The 24434-nt window shown below is 45.9% G+C and overlaps 1 protein-coding gene across 6 annotated transcripts in view; it reads right to left on the minus strand.

Annotated features, from left to right (window-relative positions):
• Positions 1-22415, minus strand: part of cdc42bpb (CDC42 binding protein kinase beta (DMPK-like)) — a 44073-nt gene extending 21658 nt beyond the window's left edge. For 3 of the 6 annotated variants that reach the window (XM_073492570.1, XM_073492568.1, XM_073492567.1), the window contains exons 1-11: positions 21764-22414; positions 15632-15723; positions 6963-7046; positions 6747-6842; positions 6520-6668; positions 5242-5335; positions 4920-5120; positions 4308-4556; positions 3917-4151; positions 3710-3817; positions 1597-1730 (exon numbers count right to left, since the gene is read on the minus strand). In XM_073492570.1, the coding sequence (XP_073348671.1) occupies positions 1597-1730; positions 3710-3817; positions 3917-4151; positions 4308-4556; positions 4920-5120; positions 5242-5335; positions 6520-6668; positions 6747-6842; positions 6963-7046; positions 15632-15723; positions 21764-21932 (1611 nt within the window). In that variant the 5' untranslated portion in view covers positions 21933-22414. Of the gene's footprint in view, positions 1-1596; positions 1731-3709; positions 3818-3916; positions 4152-4307; positions 4557-4919; positions 5121-5241; positions 5336-6519; positions 6669-6746; positions 6843-6962; positions 7047-15631; positions 15724-21763 lie in introns of all 6 variants that reach the window. The other 3 variants (XM_073492572.1, XM_073492571.1, XM_073492566.1) reach the window with 2 other exon arrangements.
• Positions 22416-24434: the final 2019 nt, after the last annotated feature.

The following is a 24434-nucleotide window of genomic DNA, read 5'->3' on the forward strand; positions in this document are numbered from 1 at the left end:
TGTAACTGATTTGGCGGTATACTTAGTGTCATTGTCCATTTGGAAGACCCATTTGCACCCAAGCTTTAACTTCCTGGCTGATGTCTTGAGATGTTGAGTCAATATTTCTACATAATGTTCTTTCCTCATGATGCCATCTATTTTGTAAAGTGCACCAGTCCCTCCTGCAGCAGAACACCCCCACAACATGATGCTGCTGATGCTGTGATGTACTTCACAGTTGGGATGGTGTTCTCAGGCTTGCAAGCTTCCCCCTTTTTCCTCCAAATGTAACGATGGTCATTATGGCCAATTTTAGTTTCATCAGACCACAGGACATGTCTCCAAAAATTAAGGTCTTTGTCCCTGTGTGCATTTGCAAACTGTAATCTGGCTTTTTATGTTGCTTTTGGAGTAATGGCTTCTTCCTCGCTGAGTGGCCTTTCAGCCCATGTCGGTACAGGACTGGTTTCACTGTGGATAATGACTCGCTTACCAGCTTCAGCCAGCATCTTCACATGGTCTTTTGCTTTTGTTCTGGGGTTGATACGCACATTTCGCACCAAAGCACGTTCATCTCTGGGACACAGAACCTGTCTCCTTCCTGGGCGATGTGATGGCTGGACATTCCCATGGTGTTTATACTTGTGTAAAATTGTTTGAACAGATGAACGTGGCACCTTCAGGCATCTGGAAATTGTACCCAAGGTTGAACCAGACTTGTGGAAGTCCACAATTCTCTTCCTGATATCTTGGCTGATTTCTTTTGATTTTCCCATGATGTCATACAAAGAAGCAGTGTGTTTGAGGTGTGCCTTAAAATACATCCACAGGTGTGCCTGTAATTAACTCAAATGTTGTCTGTTAACCTATCAGAAGCTTCCAAAGCCATGACATCATCATCTGGGCTTTCCCAAATTGTTTAAAGGCATAGTAATCTTGGTGTATGTAAACTTTTGACTTTGAAGAAAGTCATAAAAAATTATCTCTCTCATTATTCTGGCATTTAGCAAAAATAAATAATGTTGGTAATCCTGACTGACCAGGAACAGGAAACGTTTAGTCTGATTTAATGTCAGACAGTGAGAAAAAAAAGGTTATGTGTCTTTTTATACAGTGTATGTAAACTTCTGGTTTCAACTGTAATGTTGAATATATGTGTGTGTGTGTGTGTGTATACATATATATATATACACATATATATATATATATATATATATATATATATGTATACACATATATATGTATACACATATAAATATATATATATATATATATATATATATATATACACATATATATGTATACACATATAAATATATATATATATATATATATATATATACACATATAAATATATATATATATATATATATATACATATATATATATATATGTACACACACACACACACACATACATACACTAATAAACAATGTCACTAATATCATTAAATGTAGACCTGTACACAATAAAAACTGATCCATGGAGATCTGAACCTGATCAGACCTGATAATAAACTTCTGTGGATCATGCTGCTGATTATAAATATTGATCTCCTGGGTCATGAACCACATGATCAGATGTGTGATTAGCGATTATTGATCAGTGTAGTACCTTGTGGACGTCGTCCTTCTCTTGTCTCAGTGTCTTCACCTGCTTCTCCAGGGTCTTCAGTTTGGAGGCGGAGCTCTCGTAGTCCTGCCTGAGTGTGACCGCCTCCTCCAACTGGTGCTCCAGCCTATCAGAGTCTACCACATCAGAGGAGTGCTGAATGCTAAAGATGACCAAATACTAAATACAGTTTGACTTGTACAACTACTGTCACTACTACTGTTAGTACTACTGTCAATACTACAGTGCTACTGCTGCTGGTACTCAGTCCAGTATTACTATTACTGATCCGTCTACAGCGCCTGGTGCTACGTCTATGGCGTCTGGTTCTACGTCTTTAACATCTTTGTGGTTTTCTTGACAGATATGATTAAAACTGCTGCTGATTAAATTATTTCTGCTGTGACTGTTACTATTACTAACACTACTGACATTACTAACACAACTACTAACACTACTAACACTACTATTACCACTACCACCACTACTAACACGACCACTACTACACTACCAGTACTACCAACACTACCACTACTACCAACACTACCAACATTACCACTACTAACACCACCACTACTACCAACACTACCACTACTAACACTACCACTACTACCAACACTACCAGTACTACCAACACTACCAACACTACCAACATTACCACTACTAACACCACCACTACTACCAACACTACCACTACTAACACTACCACTACTACCAACACTACCAGTACTACCAACACTACCAGTACTACCACTACTAACACTACCACTACTACCAATACCACCACTACCAACACTACCACTACTACCAACACTACAAACATTACCACTACTAACACTACCACTACTACCAACACTACCACTACTACCACTACCAAAACTATTACCAACACTACAAACACTACTACCAGCACTACCAACACCACCAACACTACTAACACTACCAACACTACCACCAACACTACTACCAACACTACTACCACCAACACTACCAACACTACTACTAACACTACCAACGCTACTACCACCAACACTACTACTACCACTACCAACACTACTACCAACACTACTACTACCAACACTACTACCACCAACACTACCAACACTACTACCAACACTACTACTACCAACACTACTACCACCAACACTACCAACACTACTACTAACACTACCAACGCTACTACCACCAACACTACTACTACCACTACCAACACTATCAACACTACTACCAACACTACTACCACTACTACCAACACTACTAACACTACTAACACTACTAACACTACTACCAACACTACCAACACTACTACTAACACTACCAACACTACTACCAACACTACCACCAACACTACCAACACTACCACCAACACTACCAACACTACTACCAACACTACAAACACGACTACCAACACTACTACCAACACTACCACCAACACTACTACTACTAACACTACCAACACTACTACCAACACTACCACCAACACTACTACTACCAACACTACTACCACCAACACTACCAACACTACTACTAACACTACCAACACTACTACTAACACTACAAACACTACTACTACTACCAACACTACTACTAACACTACCAACACTACTAACACTACCAACACTACTACTAACACTACCAACACTACTACTAACACTACTACTAACACTACAATTACTAACATTACTAACACTACCAACACTACTACTAACACTACAATTACTAACATTACTAACACTACCAACACTACTACTAACACTACCAACACTACTACTACTAACACTACTACTACTAACACTACTACTAACACTACCAACACTACTAACACTACCAACACTACTACTAACACTACTACTAACACTACAATTACTAACATTAATAACACTACCAACACTACTACTAACACTACTACTAACACTACCAACACTACTACTAACACTACCAACACTACTACTAACACTACCAACACTACTAACACTACCAACACTACTACTAACACTACTACTAACACTACAATTACTAACATTACTAACACTACCAACACTACTACTAACACTACCAACACTACTACTAACACTACCAACACTACCACTACTTTCACTACGATGACGACTCTGACCTGCCAGCTTCTTCTTCAGCCGTTCGATCTCCTCGTTCAGCTTCTTGATCTCTTTGTCTCGGGTCAGAGTTCCTCCTCGAGCCGGAGCCTGCAGGGCCTGGGTCGACTCTGCACACAGAGGTCAGAGGTCAGCAGGACAACATCAGCACATGAAGTATTTTACATCCTGTAGTTTTAATTACAGTATTTAAAATGTGTCCGTCTCACCCTGCAGTTTGCGGTTCAGCTCTTGTTTCTCCTGTTCCAGACGGCGGATCCTCCTCTCAAACGCCTCCACCTCCTGCCCCCCTCCCCCTCCTCCGTCCTCCTCCTGCCGGAGGCCCTGACCCACCCGGCCGACAGAGCTGCCGTCAGCGAAGCAGCTGCCGGTGGTGAAGGTGAAGCCAACAAAGGGGAGATGCTGACCAGTGAAACCAGTGTGAGACGTCGGAGGGCTGATGTCCTGCAGGAGAAACACTGTGTCAGACTGGACGCTCCTTATGTTCTCAAGAGTTTATATACAGGTGAAAGACCAGGACCAGAAATACTAGACAGGTTAATAATGGTAGCACTGGTACACTCTAACTGGCTATTGTGGGTTTAAGACTTGGGGTCTCACTGGGTTCTTGAGGACATCGTCGTCTACGTCAAAGTTGGAAGTGTCGGTGGGCGAGGACACGTCAGGAATGTAGGGCGCCTCAGTTGATCGGATGTTGTCCCAGTCGATCCCGCTGAAGAACAGGTGGCTCTTAAAGTCAGAGATCCCGTTCAGACCAAGTCGACGTTCCCTCGAGCAGAGCAGCCGCTGGATCAGATCTTTTGCATCCTCGGACACGTCGGTCACATGGGAGGGGAACTGGAAACGATCCTGAGGACAACCACAGAAAAAGAAAAACTATGAAAGGAAAGTGGATTAAAGAGGACAGAGCGAGAGACAGACAAGCAGACAGACCGGCAGAGGGATAATGAGACAGAAATGGAGAGCAGGACAGCGGCTGGTTCGTCCACTGAGAGACGAGTTAGATTTAGAAAAGGGGAAGTAGGACGAGAGTCTGGAGACAAACAGACCTGGAAACACGAGAGGAGCTCAAACCTTTTTGTTTCAGCTGAACACAACAGGCCGATGATGCTTCAGCCTCCTGACTGTCAGTGTCCACACACAAGTCTCACACACTTTAATAATTGTCTTATTTAATGGATGAATGTTAATGACATGTTAACACACACTGACCTCGTGGTTCATGATCTTGCCGTAGGTTTCCACCAGCGACTCGGCGTAGAATGGCGTTTCTCCATACAGCATTTCGTACATGCAGACCCCCAGAGACCACCAGTCACACTCCGGTCCATAACGACCCATCCCATCTTCCATCGCCTGCAGGATCTCTGGGGAGATGTAGTCTGGAGTGCCCACGGCCACTGAGGACTGCACCTGCACCGACACCACAGAGCGAGTCCTTAATGCCGTCACTGCAGGACTCAGACCAGAACTCAGAACTGGACCCAGTTAACTTTAAGACTAAATTCAGTGTGTGTGTGTGCGTTTGTGTTACCGTGCCATCCTCCATCATGCGGAGACAGGATCCAAAGTCAGCGAGGCGGATGTGACCATTAACATCCAGCAGGACGTTGTCTGGTTTAATGTCTCTGTGACACAAAAAACACATTCGAGTTAAATAAAAACAGTTTAATGACATCAACAGATTGAACTTTGGACGGTTCTGCAGTGTCAGAACAGCAGAACACAAACTTTCACTCAGACTGTCAGAGCTGAAACATCAGCAGCTTCTTCTTCTACTCATCCTGTCTGTCTCTCTCAGAGCGAGGTGACTGGGGGACAGTCACAGAGACAGAGGGACAGAGCAACGATACAGGACCAAACTACAGTGATGTGGCAGCAGGTCGTGACTTCAGCGTCTTATATGAGGAAAGAAATACAGAATAGGCTTGGGTGATTGGACGAATATATCGCCAATTGCCCATCGGCTGAGTCCATCACGGTCGGTTTCATTTTTGGCGATTTTTTGGGCGATTTTTGTCATTTTATTTTGCTTAATTAATGGTCTGCCTCCACAGAATTCAACACGGTACATATAGTTCATAATTACTATGTAGAGCACAATTCAAAGTGTGCGCGTATTGGAACTGGCAGCATCACACGTGATTTCCGATGAGTCTTTCACAAAATGGCGGAGCTGAAAGTAACGTTAATTCATAAACCATATTTGAGAACTACATCAAAAAAAGATGTGCAGTTGTGCACCCCGATCATTATAATAGGACAGGTATGTTATCCTGATCTCCCACCTGTTGCTCATTTAGAGGCTGTGAGCGAATGCGTCCTTCTGCAGCCTCGCCCCCTGCGCCCGATAAACCTTTTTGCTGCATTCATGTGGTGTCGGAAGATCCGAGTTGCCGAGTTGTTTTTCTGACATGAGGTGGCGTTCATGTGAATTATCCCATTCTGAAAGTCATTTTTAGATTTTTTCCGACATCACATGAATGCAACATTTATGCGGCGCTGCTCAGCTCAGTGCGGTGCAGGGGTGAGCCTTCGTTGTGGCATTAGTGAAAAGAGCTTCTGTAACTGTGGAGTCGGTTCTGGTCAGACTGGGAGGCGGTCTGATTGAAATGGAACCAGTTTTGGGTTCTGTACAGGAAGGAAGGCTGAACAGGAACTGACTACATTTCCCAGAGGATACTGCTGCCAGGAAGAGTTATGTTACCATTGGTAACCAGCTGCTACATCACATTCAGCCAGACATCTGTCACCAAGTCAACCACACCTGTCTGCTCCATACTGACACCAGTGTAACCAGTGAAACCAGTACCTGTGGATGTAGTGCTGCTGGTGGATGGAGTGGATGGCGAGCACCATCTCAGCCACGTAGAACTTGGACATGTCCTCTGGAAGACGATCCTCAAACTTACTGAGCAGAGTCAGCAGGTCCCCGCCCACGTAGTAGTCCATCACCAGGTACTGCAGTAAAACACATCCCAACACATGATCAACTGTCCCAGCAGCAACAGAACTCACTGCAGCAGTCGCGGTACTGACCAGATAGTTGTCGTCCTGGAAAGCGTAGTGCAGAGTCGTGATCCACTGACTGTCTCCTCTCACCAGGACGTCTCGCTCTTCTCTGAAACATGCCGTCTGTACACACAACATGCTAACATGTTAAATTCAACACGCTAACAGCCAGAAAACTAAGACTACAAACATAGTAGACATCAGACCAGAACTGGTGCAGAACTGGACCCGATCGAAACTCACCTCGGCCCTCTTCAACATCTCCCACTTATTGAGAATCTTCATGGCATAAACTCTCTCTGTGTGCTTCATCTTCACCACGGCAACCTGAGACAGAGGGGCGAGAGACATGAACACTGAGAGAGAGAGGGGCGAGAGACATGAACACAGAGAGAGAGAGGGGCGAGAGACATGAACACTGAGAGAGAGAGGGGCGAGAGACATGAACACTGAGAGAGAGAGGGGCGAGAGACATTAACACTGAGAGAGAGAGGGGCGAGAGACACGAACACTGAGAGAGAGAGGGGCGAGAGACATTAACACTGAGAGAGAGAGGGGCGAGAGACATTAACACAGTGAGAGAGGGGGCGAGAGACATGAACACTGAGAGAGAGAGGGGCGAGAGACATTAACACTGAGAGAGAGGGGCGAGAGACATTAACACTGAGAGAGAGAGGGGCGAGAGACATGAACACTGAGAGAGAGAGGGGCGAGAGACATTAACACAGTGAGAGAGGGGGCGAGAGACATGAACACTGAGAGAGAGAGGGGCGAGAGACATGAACACTGAGAGAGAGAGGGGCGAGAGACATTAACACTGAGAGAGAGAGGGGCGAGAGACATTAACACAGTGAGAGAGGGGGCGAGAGACATGAACACTGAGAGAGAGAGGGGCGAGAGACATTAACACTGAGAGAGAGGGGCGAGAGACATTAACACTGAGAGAGAGAGGGGCGAGAGACACCAACACAGAGACAGAGGGGCGAGAGACATGAACACTGAGAGAGAGGGGGCGAGAGACATGAACACTGAGATAGAGAGAGGGGCGAGAGACACGAACACAGAGAGAGAGAGGGGCGAGAGACATTAACACTGAGATAGAGAGAGGGGCGAGAGACACGAACACAGAGAGAGAGAGGGGCGAGAGACACGAACACTGAGAGAGAGAGGGGCGAGAGACATGAACACTGAGATAGAGAGAGGGGCGAGAGACACGAACACAGAGAGAGAGAGGGGCGAGAGACATTAACACTGAGATAGAGAGAGGGGCGAGAGACACGAACACAGAGAGAGAGAGGGGCGAGAGACATTAACACTGAGAGAGAGAGGGGCGAGAGACATTAACACAGAGAGAGAGAGAGACGAGACATTAACACTGAGAGAGAGAGGGGCGAGAGACATGAACACAGAGAGAGAGGGGCGAGAGACATTAACACTGAGAGAGAGAGGGGCGAGAGACATTAACACTGAGAGAGAGAGGGGCGAGAGACACGAACACAGAGAGAGAGGGGCGAGAGACACGAACACAGAGAGAGAGGGGCGAGAGACATTAACACTGAGATAGAGAGAGGGGCGAGAGACACGAACACTGAGAGAGAGGGGCGAGAGACATGAACACTGAGAGAGAGAGGGGCGAGAGACATTAACACTGAGAGAGAGGGGCGAGAGACATGAACACAGAGAGAGAGAGGGGCGAGAGACATGAACACTGAGAGAGAGAGAGACGAGAGACATTAACACTGAGAGAGAGAGGGGCGAGAGACATGAACACTGAGAGAGAGAGGGGCGAGAGACATTAACACTGAGAGAGAGAGGGGCGAGAGACATGAACACAGAGAGAGAGAGGGGCGAGAGACATTAACACTGAGAGAGAGAGGGGCGAGAGACATGAACACAGAGAGAGAGAGGGGCGAGAGACATTAACACTGAGATAGAGAGGGGCGAGAGACACGAACACAGAGAGAGAGGGGCGAGAGACATGAACACTGAGAGAGAGAGGGGCGAGAGACACGAACACAGAGAGAGAGGGGCGAGAGACACGAACACAGAGAGAGAGAGAGACGAGAGACATTAACACTGAGAGAGAGAGGGGCGAGAGACATGAACACTGAGAGAGAGAGGGGCGAGAGACATGAACACTGAGAGAGAGAGGGGCGAGAGACATTAACACTGAGAGAGAGAGGGGCGAGAGACATGAACACAGAGAGAGAGAGGGGCGAGAGACATTAACACTGAGATAGAGGGGCGAGAGACATTAACACTGAGAGAGAGAGGGGTGAGAGACATGAACACACAGAGAGAGAGGGGCGAGAGACATGAACACTGAGAGAGAGAGGGGCGAGAGACATTAACACTGAGAGAGAGAGGGGCGAGAGACATTAACACTGAGAGAGAGGGGCGAGAGACATGAACACAGAGAGAGAGAGGGGCGAGAGACATGAACACACAGAGAGAGAGGGGCGAGAGACATGAACACAGAGAGAGAGGGGCGAGAGACATGAACACAGAGAGAGAGAGGGGCGAGAGACATGAACACTGAGAGAGAGAGGGGCGAGAGACATGAACACACAGAGAGAGGGGCGAGAGACATTAACACTGAGAGAGAGAGGGGCGAGAGACATGAACACAGAGAGAGAGGGGCGAGAGACATGAACACTGAGAGAGAGAGGGGCGAGAGACATGAACACAGAGAGAGAGAGAGGCGAGAGACATGAACACAGAGAGAGAGAGGGGCGAGAGACATGAACACAGAGAGAGAGAGGGGCGAGAGACATGAACACTGAGAGAGAGAGGGGCGAGAGACATGAACACAGAGAGAGAGAGAGGCGAGAGACATGAACACAGAGAGAGAGAGGGGCGAGAGACATGAACACTGAGAGAGAGAGGGGCGAGAGACATGAACACAGAGACAGATGCTCACCAAGTACAGGCTCAGTGACCACAAACTGACCATCCAAACAGGAAGACACAAACAATCACGGCGATAACGATAATCAGTCGATATCCTTTAAAATGTGATTGGAATGGTCTGAGTTAGGGCTTGTGTCCACCAAATGCGTTTTTAGACTGAGAGCGCTCAAAAACTCATTTTCCGAGCGCCCAGCGGTGCTAAAAGTTGAACAGATTTCAAAACGACTGAAAACGCTGTAGTTCATATTCCAGGCCTATAGGTGGCGCTTGAAATCCACCAAAAACGGAGAAGAAGAGACGGAGCGAGCACAAAAAGCTTGCGCGCTGTAAACAGACAGACAGTAGACGGAGAAACCGAACACAACAAGAAGACGAAAATGGCCAGTGCAAGGAAACCAGAACCGTTTGTGTGGACCGATAATGAGGTGGAACTGCTGCTGCGACTCACACTCGACTACAAGGCGAGTCAGTTGCAAGAAACACGAACACAAGCACGTAGTCCGCCATTGTTGTTGTTGTTGTTGTTATGAGACGTCGCGGGGTTCAGAGGTCGAAGGCAAGAGGTCGAGGGGTGGGGCGAATCCTGCCATGCTGTAGAGGGCGCTGCTGCACCGTGTGTTAAGTGGATGTGAGGAGTTTCCGCGTGTGTTTCAATATTTTTGGCGAAGTAATTTAAATACTCGATAATGGAAATTTGCACATCGTCAAAACAACAATGACGATATTATCGCAAACGATATATATCGCCCACCCCTACCACACACACACACAGGATATACTGTATATATAATTAATGTAAATCATCTGTCCGAGTGTTTGGACAAGTTGTGTGTTGATGCTTTGGCAAAATTGTTGTTAAACTTTCACGCCAATAAAGCCCCTTTGAATTAAATTGAGAGGGGCGAGAGACATGAACACACAGAGAGAGAGAGGGGTGAGAGACAGAGCCTCTCAGCTACAGTAACCATGGTGATCTCTTGCATCGTTAACGTTTCAGTCAACAACTCTTAAAATCGGACGGTTTGTTAAATGGGTCATATTCTGATTTGTGCTTTTCCTTCATTGTGTTCTGAAACATTCTGGTTCTGGTGCATGTTAAACGTCTGCAACGTGAAAATGTCCAAAGGGGGTCCGTCAGAACCTTCCCTTCTCTGTTGGATGTGCGTCACTCATGGACCAATAGCTACTGGACTCAGTGTTGGAGGCGGAGCCCCGTTCATTCCTATGAAAACTGCTCAGTAGCCCATGAAGCCAAAAATTCTTGACTCCCGGTTGCTCCGGCCATGTTCTGGCCCGGGTTCTTCCACATAGCTTCCGCATTGTGCGGCTCATAGAGCGTGCACACTAGAGACTTCGGACAACCGAGCCAGCTAACTTCCTGTTTAGCGCCCGGCTAACTTGACTGAGGATACAGAATAGTTTAATGGTGAGGCTCTTCTAGACTTTTCAAATGTTATTGGACCGAATGGATCAAACTCTGACAGTACACGGGTCATGTCTCAGTAAACGGGTCATGTTTCTTGAGGTTGTCTAGCTCAAAAAAATGTATCCAGCATTTACAGCCCCGTCTTTCACCATGTTAGCTTATAGGAACAAGTCTTTTTGGGCCGCAGGGCGTCATGTGACGATGTAGCTACACGGTCCGGCCACTACAAAAACTGGCCTCAAACCCCGACCCACTTCCTGGGTCCATTCTATTTATATAAAAATATAAATTTATATATAAATGTGTATATAAATATAAATTTATTTTATAAAATATCTACACTCCAGTCATTCAGCAGACAAAGTTGCTACTGTGATGTAAGTTCAAACGTTATATTTGAAATAAAAGACAATGCGCATGAGCAACTCTCACCAAAGACTGAACAGAGGTGAGATGTCTCACCCTGTAGCTAAAAAGGAGCGTTCAAGCTAATGTGAAAAGGGATGTTGCAGCAATGCACCCTGTAAGAAAAATAATGTGTATTTAAAGTATGTGAACCTTTTGTATTCTACCTGGAGCCTGAACACAAGTATGACCCTGAACATTAGCATGATGATCGGCAGGTTAAATCAACAATTCATTTACATCATAGTGAAGCACCTGGAGATCAGAGTGTGATCCATCCAGCCTGTTGTTGTGGAGCCACACCTCACCTGTTCATCTACCTGTACTGACACTTCTGATTGGTCCTGCTCTACGTGTGTGTGTTTACCTGACTGTTGATGGTGTATCTGTGTGTTTGTGAGGACCAGGTGAGTCTCACAGCAAGGAATGTCCTCACAGGTACACTAACACACACACACGTGTGTGTGCGTTCATATCCTGAGGCTGCAGGCAGGTGTGGCTCTGACACACCTTTCCTCTGGTATGAGGACGATGCACACACACATACGCACACACACACACACACTCTGTACTGTATGAGTTCCTGCACAGTTGTTGATCTCAGCTGATGATGTCATCACAAAGATGGGATTTTAGCATGGAGGCTAATGCTAAGGCCATAGAGTCCTGACCTCCCCTGATCAGCAGAGCTGTATGTGATGGACGCTAATAGCACCTTTCTACGTCACACATCAACACAATGGTGTCAGTTTGTTTACATACCAGTGTGCATGGTTACCATGACAACAGTGTGAGAGACGGAGAGCGGTAAAAGCTCAGAGGTGACTTCACTTTATAAAAGTGCACGTGGAAGATAATCAGCTGTAGGTCAACGTTCACATCAAACATAAAAGATATCCATCTGAACTCGACCACTCAGGTAAGACAGCATGGTTAGCTTAGCATCAGTCAGTGAGTCGACCTTTAATGGAGACTGACAGCTGCAGCAGTGGTTCATCATCAGATGTCTGCTGAGTTTTAGTCAGACAGTTCTCACTGTGGAGTATCAAGCTAACTGTACGCTAGCTGTAGCCCGGTTCAATGATAACTTCCTGTCAGTGTCAGTCACTGATCAACAATGTCCACCTGTATTTGTGTAGATCACAGGTGTGTGTGTTGGTGCAGCTTCAGACTGAACTGATTCATTTAAACAAAACTAAAACAATGAGAGACAAAACAAACCAACATCAGCGTCAGTCTGAGTTCACTGGACTCAGATCAGATGGACCACATGTGGACTTTAGTCCAGCTGTTATCAGACTGACTGAACTACAGGAGGCGGAGACATGTTAATGATTGTCAGGAGGCGGAGACATGTTAATGATTGTCAGGAGGCGGAGACATGTTAATGATTGTCAGGAGGCGGAGACATGTTAATGATTGTCAGGAGGCGGAGACATGTTAATGATTGACAGCTGACAGACTGAGCTGCATCTCAGTTCATAAGTCCCCTGACAGTCTTCAGTGTCAAAGTAATCCATTACATCCATGAGCACACTACAAACAGGAGCGGACGGCTCCTTTACACTCTGAACAGAGAATACTTGACTACATGTGAACTATTATAGAACAAAAGTTAAACTCTTCTCAGCTGATGATCATCTCCAGGTCAATGTGACAAAATAAAATCTGATTTCATTTTATTACGTTCTCTCCTGTCGGGCCTCTGCTTGTGTCTGCTGGTTGTTCTCATGTACACTGATCTGTTTGAATAAAGCTTATTGAAGAAAAAAAGCCTGAGCTCCTGTGGGAAGCACAGAGGAAGCAGACAGGAAGCTCAGTGTTATAAACAGGAAATGCAGCGCTACATTTAACTGGAAACACTTCCTGTAAGAACACAGGAAGAGAGCGAGGCGTCCTCACAGAAAACATGAGCTCAGAGTTACACTCAGCTTGAACGCTACAACTCATACAGTTTATATATGTATAGTTTATATATAAACTATATATATATAAACTGTTTATTAAACAGTGTATATATTAACTTTATATATATAGTTTATATATAAACGGTTTATATAAACCGTTTATATATAAACTATATAACATATATATAAACTTTATATATATAGTTTATATATAAACGGTTTATATAAACGGTTTATATATAAACAGTTTATATATAAACAGTTTATATATATGTTATATAGTTTATATAATATATAAATAACAACATATACAACATATTATGTTGTATAATTTACTTACTATATCCTAATGACCAGATGGTGGCGCTATAGCAACAGACTTTATTGTTTTGGCTGAAACTTTAACTGTAAAATTGATTTTATTCTGGATTCTGTTCAGACAAATCTATACATCTAAGCCCCGCCTCCAGCAGATCAGACCTGGACCAATCAGGACAAACGTTTTAAATCCTGCATCTGTAGCTGTGTCTCAATTCAGAGGCTGCATCCTTCGAAGGACGCGGCCTTTGCAGCCTCCGAAGGCGAGTCCTTCGGAGGTACCTTCGAAAGCCACGTCCACCGTTGTTAAAGGGGAATTGCCGTTTTTTACAACCTGGACCTTATTTCTAGCATAAAATACGATCATTTACTCACCCAGATAACTTTGGTGTCATTTGGAGTCGTTCGGACGAAATTAGATCCAGTGGAGCGCCGCGTATATCCATATAATGCGAGTGATCGGGGCACTGAAGTGCAGCCTCTATATAACTCATTATCTGCCGCCAAACTAGTTCATTTCACCAATATTTTGTTATGATACGCTAGTGCTATTCCCCTCTGAGTCCGGGGTTGCCTGTTATCAACATCTGGGGTCTGTAGGTTGACCTACTAACCTCTGACTCCACTTGAGTATTCGGGTCCATTTTCAGCGCAACTAGCCAGAGCTTGAGTAAGTCCAGGTTGCGGAGAGGAAGCCTGTGGAAGCTGAACTTCGTCCAATTGGTCATTTTGTTCGGACAATTTGGAAATACGCAGTATCGAACCATAGCAGTGCCAAATTGCAGCTAAACGAGCCGACCGCCGCAGAGTGGCTGTGCTGTGGCTGTGCTGTGGCTGTGCTGTGGCTGTGCTGTGGCTGTGCTGTGGCTGTGCTGTGGCTGTGCTGTGGCTGTGCTGTGGCTGTGCTGTGGCTGCGCGCGGCGCTCAGAGATGACATCATCCAGGTCAGAGGTTAGTAGGTCAACCTACAGAGCCCGGATGTTGATAACAGGCAATCCCGGACTCAGAGGGGAATAGCACTAGCGTATCATAACAAAATATTGGTGAAATGAACTAGTTTGGCGGCAGATAATGCGTTATATAGAGGCTGCGCTTCAGTGCCCCAATCACTTGCATTATATGGATATACGCGGCGCTCCACTGGATCTAATTTCGTCCGAACGACTCCAAATGACACCAAAGTTATCTGGGTGAGTAAATGATCGTATTTTATGCTAGAAATAAGGTCCAGGTTGTAAAAAACGGCAATTCCCCTTTAAATGGGACGGTTTAGCCTTCGGAGCATTTCCTGGTTGCGTCACCAGATGTTCCCGCCCCTTACCCGTAAGTCACGATTTCTGCCGCCCAGGCCAGCGAAAGTGACGATCTACACCACTTGATGTCGCCATTTTGCTTCTTTCTTTCTTCTGTTTCGGGTGCGCAAAGGATCTTGGGATATGGGAGGCCGCGAAGGATAGTAGCGGTGCATCCTCCAAAAAGAGGGAAAAGAAGGCTGCATTTGAAGGAGCCTTCGAATTGGGACAGCCTTCACGCGGCGTTGTGACGTAATTTCAAATGCATCCTTTGAAGGATGCAGACCCTGAATTGAGACGCAGCCAGTGAGTGAAAATATTCTGAAGCTGTTGTGACCAAACATGATCACAAGTCGGATACATATTTAAAAACAGCTGAAACAGCAGAATGACATGTCGACTGGTTCAAACAGTGTGATATCATGTTGTAACAAGTCGTGTGGTTGGTCGGTTGGTCGCTGTGATCATTAGGTGATGTTTCTTTAAATATCCCAGGTGAGCATTTGTATCCAGTTAGTGTATAAGTTAATCTTTACTTCCTGTCTGTCCCTGACTACTTCCTGTTTGTGTTCACTGATGCTCTGAGGAAGAGAAGGAGAAAGATGAAGGACTGACTGGTGGGGGAGGGGTCAGAAGGTCAACAGGAAGTCTTACCTCTCCAAAAGCCCCTCGTCCAATCACCTTCAGCATCTCAAAGTCGTCTCTGTGCAGCCGCATGTCCTTCACTGTGGTGGTGAAGGGTTTCACTGAGGACACACATACACACACATAAATATACACACAATGCACAGGTATATGCACACAGAGCCATAGTGTATTTCTATTCTCCTGGACTTTATTTATCCGAGTAGATTCTTATTTCATTGCTTTTATCAGCTCATGCTGCTTTTTGTTTGTTGTGTTTTTGATCCTTCGCTGCTCCGACAGCTTCAACGTCTCCTACAGCTGATCAATAAAGGGACATCTCAGCTGATTGTATACATACAAATACTCATACTGCAGTATGAGGGATGAGCCGGGGGGCACTAGGACCCTGAAGAGTCTGCTCTTCATTCATCTTTTATTTATCTGCCCATTTTATCTGGGTCACACACACACACACACAGGATCTATATGATGTATAATGTAGGCTGACATACAGACGAGGACCTGAGCTTCAGGGAAACATTATCAATGACTGAAGTATCAGTCCTCATATTGATCAGTGCTGATGGATCAATAGATCACAAACAGATTCTGGTGAAAAGATGACAGTAACAACAGCAGCTGACACACTTCATCAGCCAATCAGATCAGTCCAACCTGCCTCAGCAGGTGAGCCAGAGACCACTGTTCATGACTGTGTTTCAACATCTGTCAGAGAGAAACCACTGGATGTCTCTAACCAGACGTCGGGACATTTTCCAGATGTGTTTGTGGAGACAGAACCAGATGTTTTAAGACAAACATGATGTTTTCCGAAACTAACCAAACCAGACCATAAACACTGATGTGACAACATCAAACTGAAAACTGAACATAAAGAAACACAGTTTCAACATTAAGAAATATGGGTGTGACGAGATCTCTTGATTAAAATGGACGATATTTCTTGTTGAGGTGAAAAGCTGTCATGCATAACGGACGAGCACCAGGCCTCCAGGACGAGCGCCAGGCCTCCAGGACGAGGGCCAGGCCTCCAGGACGAGCGCCAGGCCTACAGGACGAGCGCCAGGCCTACAGGACGAGCACCAGGCCTACAGGACGAGGGCCAGGCCTCCAGGACGAGGGCCAGGCCTCCAGGACGAGGGCCAGGCCTCCAGGACGAGGGCCAGGCCTCCAGGACGAGGGCCAGGCCTACAGGACGAGCACCAGGCCTCCAGGACGAGGGCCAGGCCTCCAGGACGAGCGCCAGGCCTCCAGGACGAGGGCCAGGCCTACAGGACGAGGGCCAGGCCTACAGGACGAGCGCCAGGCCTCCAGGACGAGGGCCAGGCCTACAGGACGAGGGCCAGGCCTACAGGACGAGGGCCAGGCCTACAGGACGAGCGCCAGGCCTCCAGGACGAGGGCCAGGCCTACAGGACGAGGGCCAGGCCTCCAGGACGAGGGCCAGGCCTACAGGACGAGCGCCAGGCCTCCAGGACGAGGGCCAGGCCTACAGGACGAGCGCCAGGCCTCCAGGAGGAGGGCCAGGCCTACAGGACGAGCGCCAGGCCTCCAGGACGAGGGCCAGGCCTACAGGACGAGGGCCAGGCCTACAGGACGAGCGCCAGGCCTCCAGGACGAGGGCCAGGCCTACAGGACGAGGGCCAGGCCTACAGGACGAGGGCCAGGCCTCCAGGACGAGGGCCAGGCCTACAGGACGAGCGCCAGGCCTACAGGACGAGGGCCAGGCCTCCAGGACGAGGGCCAGGCCTCCAGTTCTCGTCGTGGTCAAACTGTGTAGTAACATCGTCACGTGATGCACTGCAGCCCAATCAGACTTTTTCCTTTAAGCTAACATTGTGAAAGAAGCATCTGTAAAATGGTGGAGACATTGTTTTCAGCGCCACAACCGCCACGAAACAAGTCTTTCAACTGTCATAACTGGAGACAATCAGTTCGATAAAATGTGGAAGAGCCGCACAATTCAATTATTTTATAGAATAGAATAGAATCTTTATTTTGTCAGTTATCTTCTACATGCAACATGCAAACACACCCGAAATTAGTCCTCTGCATTTAACCCATCACTAGCTACACATTGTAAGTACACACACTGCAAACTAGGAGCAGTGGGCTGCCGTGTCAGGTGCCCGGGGAGCACATGGGGGTTTCGGTGCCTTGCTCAAGGGCACCCTGGCAGTAACCCAGGAAGTGAACTGGCACCTCTTCAGCTACCAGTCCACTTCCATATTGTGGTCTGTAGCTGGACTTGAACCGGCCACCCTCCGGTCCCCAAGCCAAGTCTCTATCCCCATTCAAGTTAGCTGGGCACTAAACAGGAAGTTAAAGGCAGCTAACCGGCTCAGCCGGTGGAAGTCTCGAGTGTGCATGCTCTGTGGGCTGCACAGCACGAAGATCTGAGTAGTTTACAGCCAGGAAGTCGAACTTTTTTGTCTTCAAGATGTCATAAAGATTCAATTTGACGTTAGAAGCTCACACATAGTTGATACACAGATGTCAGGTCTGCAGAGACTCAGGAGACATGACAGTATTTTACAGTGCTACATATTGTTCATGTCTCCTGATGCATATGATAATTCATTCACATTTTGTGACTTTTGATCGAAGTTTTCTTAAAAATAGTGTTAAAATATCGTCTCATCACACTCCATAAAGAAGTGGGACGTAAAGAAGTTTAACGCAAAGAAAAAGTTTGAACGTGAAGAAACAAAGTTTGAACGTGAAGAAACAAAGTTTGAACGTGAAGAAACAAAGTTTGAACGTGAAGAAACAAAGTTTGAACGTAAAGAAACAAAGTTTGAACGTAAAGAAACAAAGTTTGAACGTGAAGAAACAAAGTTTGAACGTGAAGAAACAAAGTTTGAACATAAAGAAACAAAGTTTGAACGTGAAGAAACAAAGTTTGAACATAAAGAAACAAAGTTTGAACATAAAGAAACAAAGTTTGAACGTGAAGAAACAAAGTTTGAACGTGAAGAAACAAAGTTTGAACATAAAGAAACAAAGTTTGAACGTGAAGAAACAAAGTTTGAACATAAAAAAACAAAGTTTGAACATAAAGAAACAAAGTTTGAACGTGAAGAAACAAAGTTTGAACGTGAAGAAACAAAGTTTGAACATAAAGAAACAAAGTTTGAACGTGAAGAAACAAAGTTTGAACGTAAAGAAACAAAGTTTGAACGTAAAGAAACAAAGTTTGAACTTATCTGGGGAGTGCAGAAAGGTAAACTGCCAACATCGGTGATCATGTTTGATGTTAACTGGCTGAGAGCTCTCAATGCAGACCAGTCAAAACCACATCAGAGGACTGATCTGAGACCTGGACCTGGGCCTGGACCTGGGCCTGGACCTGGACATGGTATCCTTCTCCTATTCTTTCTCTCTGACTTCACAAACAAACAGCAGCTTCACTGACCTGATGACATCACCAAAACCATCCAATCAGTGAGTTAGCCGTCAGTCATGTGATTCACGTTTTCTCCTCCTGGTTCAGACCAACTGAGCTACAGACCTGAAGATCAATAATGACTCTAAACTCACCTGTATGACATCACACAGCACCTGTCTCTATTGTTCAGTCAGTCCGACCAGTCTGACTGTACAAACTGGTTTATACACCAGTAAGAGTGTTGGAGTAAACTGGTGTGAACAGGATTAAACACAGTGTTCATCAGTTTTTCAGAGGATGTCGTATCCACTGTCCTCCACTCAGTCTTCACTCAGCTGGAGAACAACAGCTGCATCAGGAGCACAGAGAACAATCTACTGCTCAGCTTCAGCTAAACAAGAAGGGAAGAGGCAAAGAAACACTGACTGCATCAGCGGAGCTGAGGTGGAGCTGAGGTGGAGCTGAGGTGGAGCTGAGGTGGACCTGAGGTGGAGCTGGTGAACAGTTTCACCTATCAACCTATCGTGGTCATCACACGTCACCACCCTGGTTAAAAACGGACAGAACGGGCTTCTTCTTACTTCTTACAGATAAACTTAGAAGGACATATTCAGCCTTTAGAGGAGCAACAGAAACATCCGGACTGGAAACATGACAAACTGGCCCAGGACGAGAAAGAAGTGAGCCTCATCTGCACAGAAACCTAAAAGAGGTTCACACCACCTCCTCCACAGGTGTGATCTATAACATGAAGCTGACAGGAGGGTTAGGGTTACACCTGTACGTTTCAGAGACAGAAGGTGAACTGAAGTTTCATGACGCCTCTCACATGTTTGATTTCACTTGGTAGTTATTCATAGATCACAAAGACTCAAAGCAGCAGTGTTGTTGGTGCTCGATCAGCACATTTTACTGTTGAAGATATAAACTAACTGCTCTGTGTGTCGGCAGCCTGTCACATCACAGAGAGGATCGACTGTCTCATCCAATCATCATCAACTCAACATCAGACAGCATCAGAGAGCAGAACACAGCCGTCTTTAAATACTGTTATCATATATGTTCATACTGAGGAAACACGTGTGACTCCAGTTCATATACATTCTGTCAGTCACACTCCAGATCATCATGACGACCTCATCACAACGGAACTGATCAATAATCTTGTTTTATAGTGAACTCACACTGTGTCACACTGAGGACGTTCAGGCTGTCAGTGTGACACAACATGAGCTTTATAACCTCCACGACACACACACAGACACACACAGACACACACACACACACACAGACACACACACACACACAGACACACACACACACACAGACACACACACAGACACACAGACACACACACACACACACAGACACACACACACACACAGACACACACACACACAGATCTCTGAAAGGTTCATGTTCAGAACCGTCAATCAGCTGCTCATGTCTATATGTCAACATGCATGAGACGCTTTGTTGACCATATATGGTTAAAAGTGGGCGTGGAGAGGGCGGGGCATTTCAAGGTGAACTGTAGTTTATAAGGACATCATCACCTGCAGGTGTCAGTGCCAACGGGTTAATTAATCTGACTGTTCATAAGACCCCTCTACTGGTTCATACGGGTCTCTGTTGGTGCATTCTGGTCTCTACTGGTCCCTCCCTCCTGACAGTGACCAGTAGAGATGCTGAAGGTTCGACCTGATGATCGAGTTTGTAACGACATCAGAATTAAAATACAGCTTCCTTCCTGTTTGGATGGACTTTCTAAATAAAAGCACAGCAAACTGTTTCAAGGTCCGTCATGATGCTTTGATCTAAACTCACATTATTTATTTGTTCATATTTATTTATCTTCATATGAGAAACAAACAACCACTTCATCTGTGATCAAATGATTTCATTCTCTGACGTGATCATACTGATTAACAAATATTAATATTGATATCAGCTGTGATCAGATCGATCAGCCCCGGTCTGGCCAGTTCAAGGTTCTGGACTCCTAAACTGGACTCAGGCTGAGTATTCATAGACACCTGTGAGGAGTGGATTTAGATCATCATCTTCATCTTCATCAGGACATTAAACACAAACTATTGTAAACATCAGTCAGTGTGTCAGCACATCAATACATCAGTGATCAATATATCGATTTATTAGACAATCAGAACATCAGAGACTCAGAAGGAAACCAGGCCAGACCAAACCAGGCCAGACCAAACCAGGCCACAGCTAAACAGGAACTGGCTGAACCAGGACAGAGCGGACCAGAGTGGGACAAAGTCCTGGAACATCCCAAACCAGCCTGGAAACTGTTCAAGGGCACCTGGAGAAAAAACACTTTGAACCCCTGAAATGTAAACCTGGATCGATTCCCTATCAAGGACTCACACTGTCCCTCTGGATCCCCTCTGAACCCGTTCGGAACCACATCATAGAACCTGGAATCCTTAAATCTCCCTGGAGCCCCTGACCCTCCTTCAGGATCCCTTTGACCGCTTTCAAGTTCTCTCAAGGACGCCTGAACCTTCCTGAAACTCCTTCTCGGGATCCTTGAACCTCCCTGGAGACCCCTGGATCTGTGTCAAGGTCTGTCAAGAACCTCTGAACCTTTAGGAATCTTCCAGGAGCCTCTCAAGGACCCTTAAATCTACCTGGAGCCCACCGGACCCTCCCTGTAAAGTGATTTACGGTATTTAGTGAATGAATCCCGGTCCAGGATCGGGACCAGGACCGGGTCTGGACTCTTACCCCACTCCAGGAAGTCGGTGACGTGCTTCTCCCTCTTGAGCGGGGAGTGGGAGCACTCCGTGTAGAAGCAGAGCAGCAGGTCGAGCAGCGCCTCCACGCTCAGACAGCCCGCCTCCTTCTGCTCCAGCAGCAGCTCCTCCAGCCGCTTCAGACGGACCTGAGCCGACATCCTGTCCCGGGACACACACCCGCCGCTCCCGCTCACAAACCGACAGCGACCCCGCCACACAGTCCGAGTGAAACCCGCCGCCCAGGCTCCGTTTCCTGCCGAGTTCTGCCGAGCTCAGCCTGCTAACTGCGGCTAGCTCGTTAGCTCGTTAGCTCCGGGAAAACATTCCCGACATTTTGAGCCGCCTGGTGTCGCTGAGTGTCGGTGTGTCTCCGCCGGTTACCGCCGCTCCGTCGTGTCGACAGCCGCTCAGCCTGCAGGCCCGCGTCTGTCCGGCCTCCACATCGGTTTTAATCCCGGTAAATCTGGACTTTCCTCTCAGAATTCGGGCTGTCGGTCGGGCCGTCGACTCTCTTAGGTTGGCCGCCGCTGCTCCATGTCCTCGGGCCGTGTATCAGCTCGGTAACATGTCCGGGAGCTCCGGGCCCGGCGCGGCTCTCACAACAATGCCCGTTAACACCTCGAGGGAGCGGGCCGGGGATTACCGGGGCTTTTTCGGTAGTTTGAGGCTGCTGCCGGTGCGGCTGGTCGGTGGGAATATGGCTGAATCCAGATCGGATCATCCAGAGCAAGCTGAAGACACCACACACACTTCCTGTCAGTCAGAGTTTCACAATAAAACACCGTCACAGCGCTGTCCACAATCAGTGTCAGGGTTTTATTTGATTTGTTTAACAGGTACAGGGTGCCATTCATTGAAGTACTACAAGTAATACTACAAGTCGTACTACAAGTAATACTACAAATACTGTAGGTAATACTACAAATAGTACAAGTAATACTACAAATACTACAAGTTGTACTACAAATAGTACAAGTAATACTACAAGTAGTACAACAAATACTACAAGCAATACTACAAGTAATACAACAAATACTACAAGTAATACAACAAATACTACAAGTAATACTACACATAGTACAATTAGTACTACAAGTACTACAAGTAATACTACAAATAGTACAATTAGTACTACAAATACTACAAGTAATACAACAATACTACAAGTAATACAACAAGTACTACAAATATTACGAGTAATACTACAAGTAATACAACAAGTACTACAAATACCATGAGTAATATTACATATACTACAAGTAATACTAAAAATACTACAAGTAATACCAAGTACAACAAGTAATACAACAAGTAATACAACAAGTAATACTACAAGTTTTACAGGTAATATCACTGATTTATCACTGATAAAATACTCAATTTTCTTTTAAATGAGAAGAAGGAATAAGAATAAGAGTTGATTTGGTCTTCAAACTAAAACATGTGCAGTCAAATATTAAGTTAAATTTATTTTTAATAACAGCTGGAAATCTTTTCAACAAACGTTTCAATGACAGAAAGGGTTAGATTCATTAATTAAGAATCTAACTAAGAAAATAAAATCAGTTAAAATGAACGTCAGTCCTGAAAACGAACATTATCCGTGCTTTTATTTTGAAAGATGATATCCTGGCCCCGGAAGTGGGTACCTGTCGCTCTGTGCTGACCTGACCCACCTGTCTGTCGCTCCCTCAGGAACACGCAGGCCCCGCCTTCCTGCACCGGAAACGCTCTGGATACATGACGTCATGACGTGATTGACAGGAGCCGGGACCGACTGGTACCGCCCCCCCCCCCCCAGAGGGACACAGCGGGTCTGACATCATGGATGTGACATCATCACAGAGTGTGTGTAAATAAAGTCTTTGTTAAAAGACGTGTTTGTTTGTTTACATTTATCTTGTTTATCATTGAACAGTTTTTATATAAAAAGTAAAAATGTCACTGAGAACAGACAGCAGGAGACAGGTGAGGAGACAGGTGAGGAGGTTCACAGGTGAGGAGACAGGTAAGGAGACAGGTGAGGGGGTTCACAGGTGACACACAGGTGAGAAAAGTCCTTATTTTCTGTCAGGTCAGAAGACAAAGTTAAAGTAAACACATCAACACAAACATCAACATGACGAACACAAACACAGACTCTCTCATATGAAACATTGATAGTAGTAGTCGGATGTGATCAGTTATTGATAACTCAATAAGTGATTGATCAGTAATCAGACTCTTCAGCAGCTGTAGGTTGTCTCTCTGCTGACCTCTGCTGGTTGATGCTGAAACTAAAACTAGAATCTTGAATGCAGAGGCTGTTGTGTGTCTGTTGTGTGTTTGTGTTGCCAGGTACCACGACATGTATCCTCCACAGCCCCTGAGAGACACCTTTTTGATCTGTATCACTGTGACATCATCAGGAGAAGTGACCAATCAGGAGCAGAGCAGGAGGAGGGTTGTGTCAGTGCTCTGTTAGACTGACAGCTGAGGAGATCATGTGATCTGATCGAACGCTCCAGAACAGGAAATGGACTCAACTGTTTTCACTGGAGCCTCAGAGGATCTTTTTCTTCTGTGGTGCCTGAGGACACAGTGAGCTCCTGTTTGAGCTCACCTGTACAGCCTCACCTGCTCTGTACTGATGGACCTGTTCAGACAGGTGACCAGGTGTG

This window comes from Pagrus major, chromosome 22 (genome assembly GCF_040436345.1).
Source record: "Pagrus major chromosome 22, Pma_NU_1.0".
In the NCBI taxonomy this organism is placed as follows: Eukaryota; Metazoa; Chordata; class Actinopteri; order Spariformes; family Sparidae; genus Pagrus; species Pagrus major.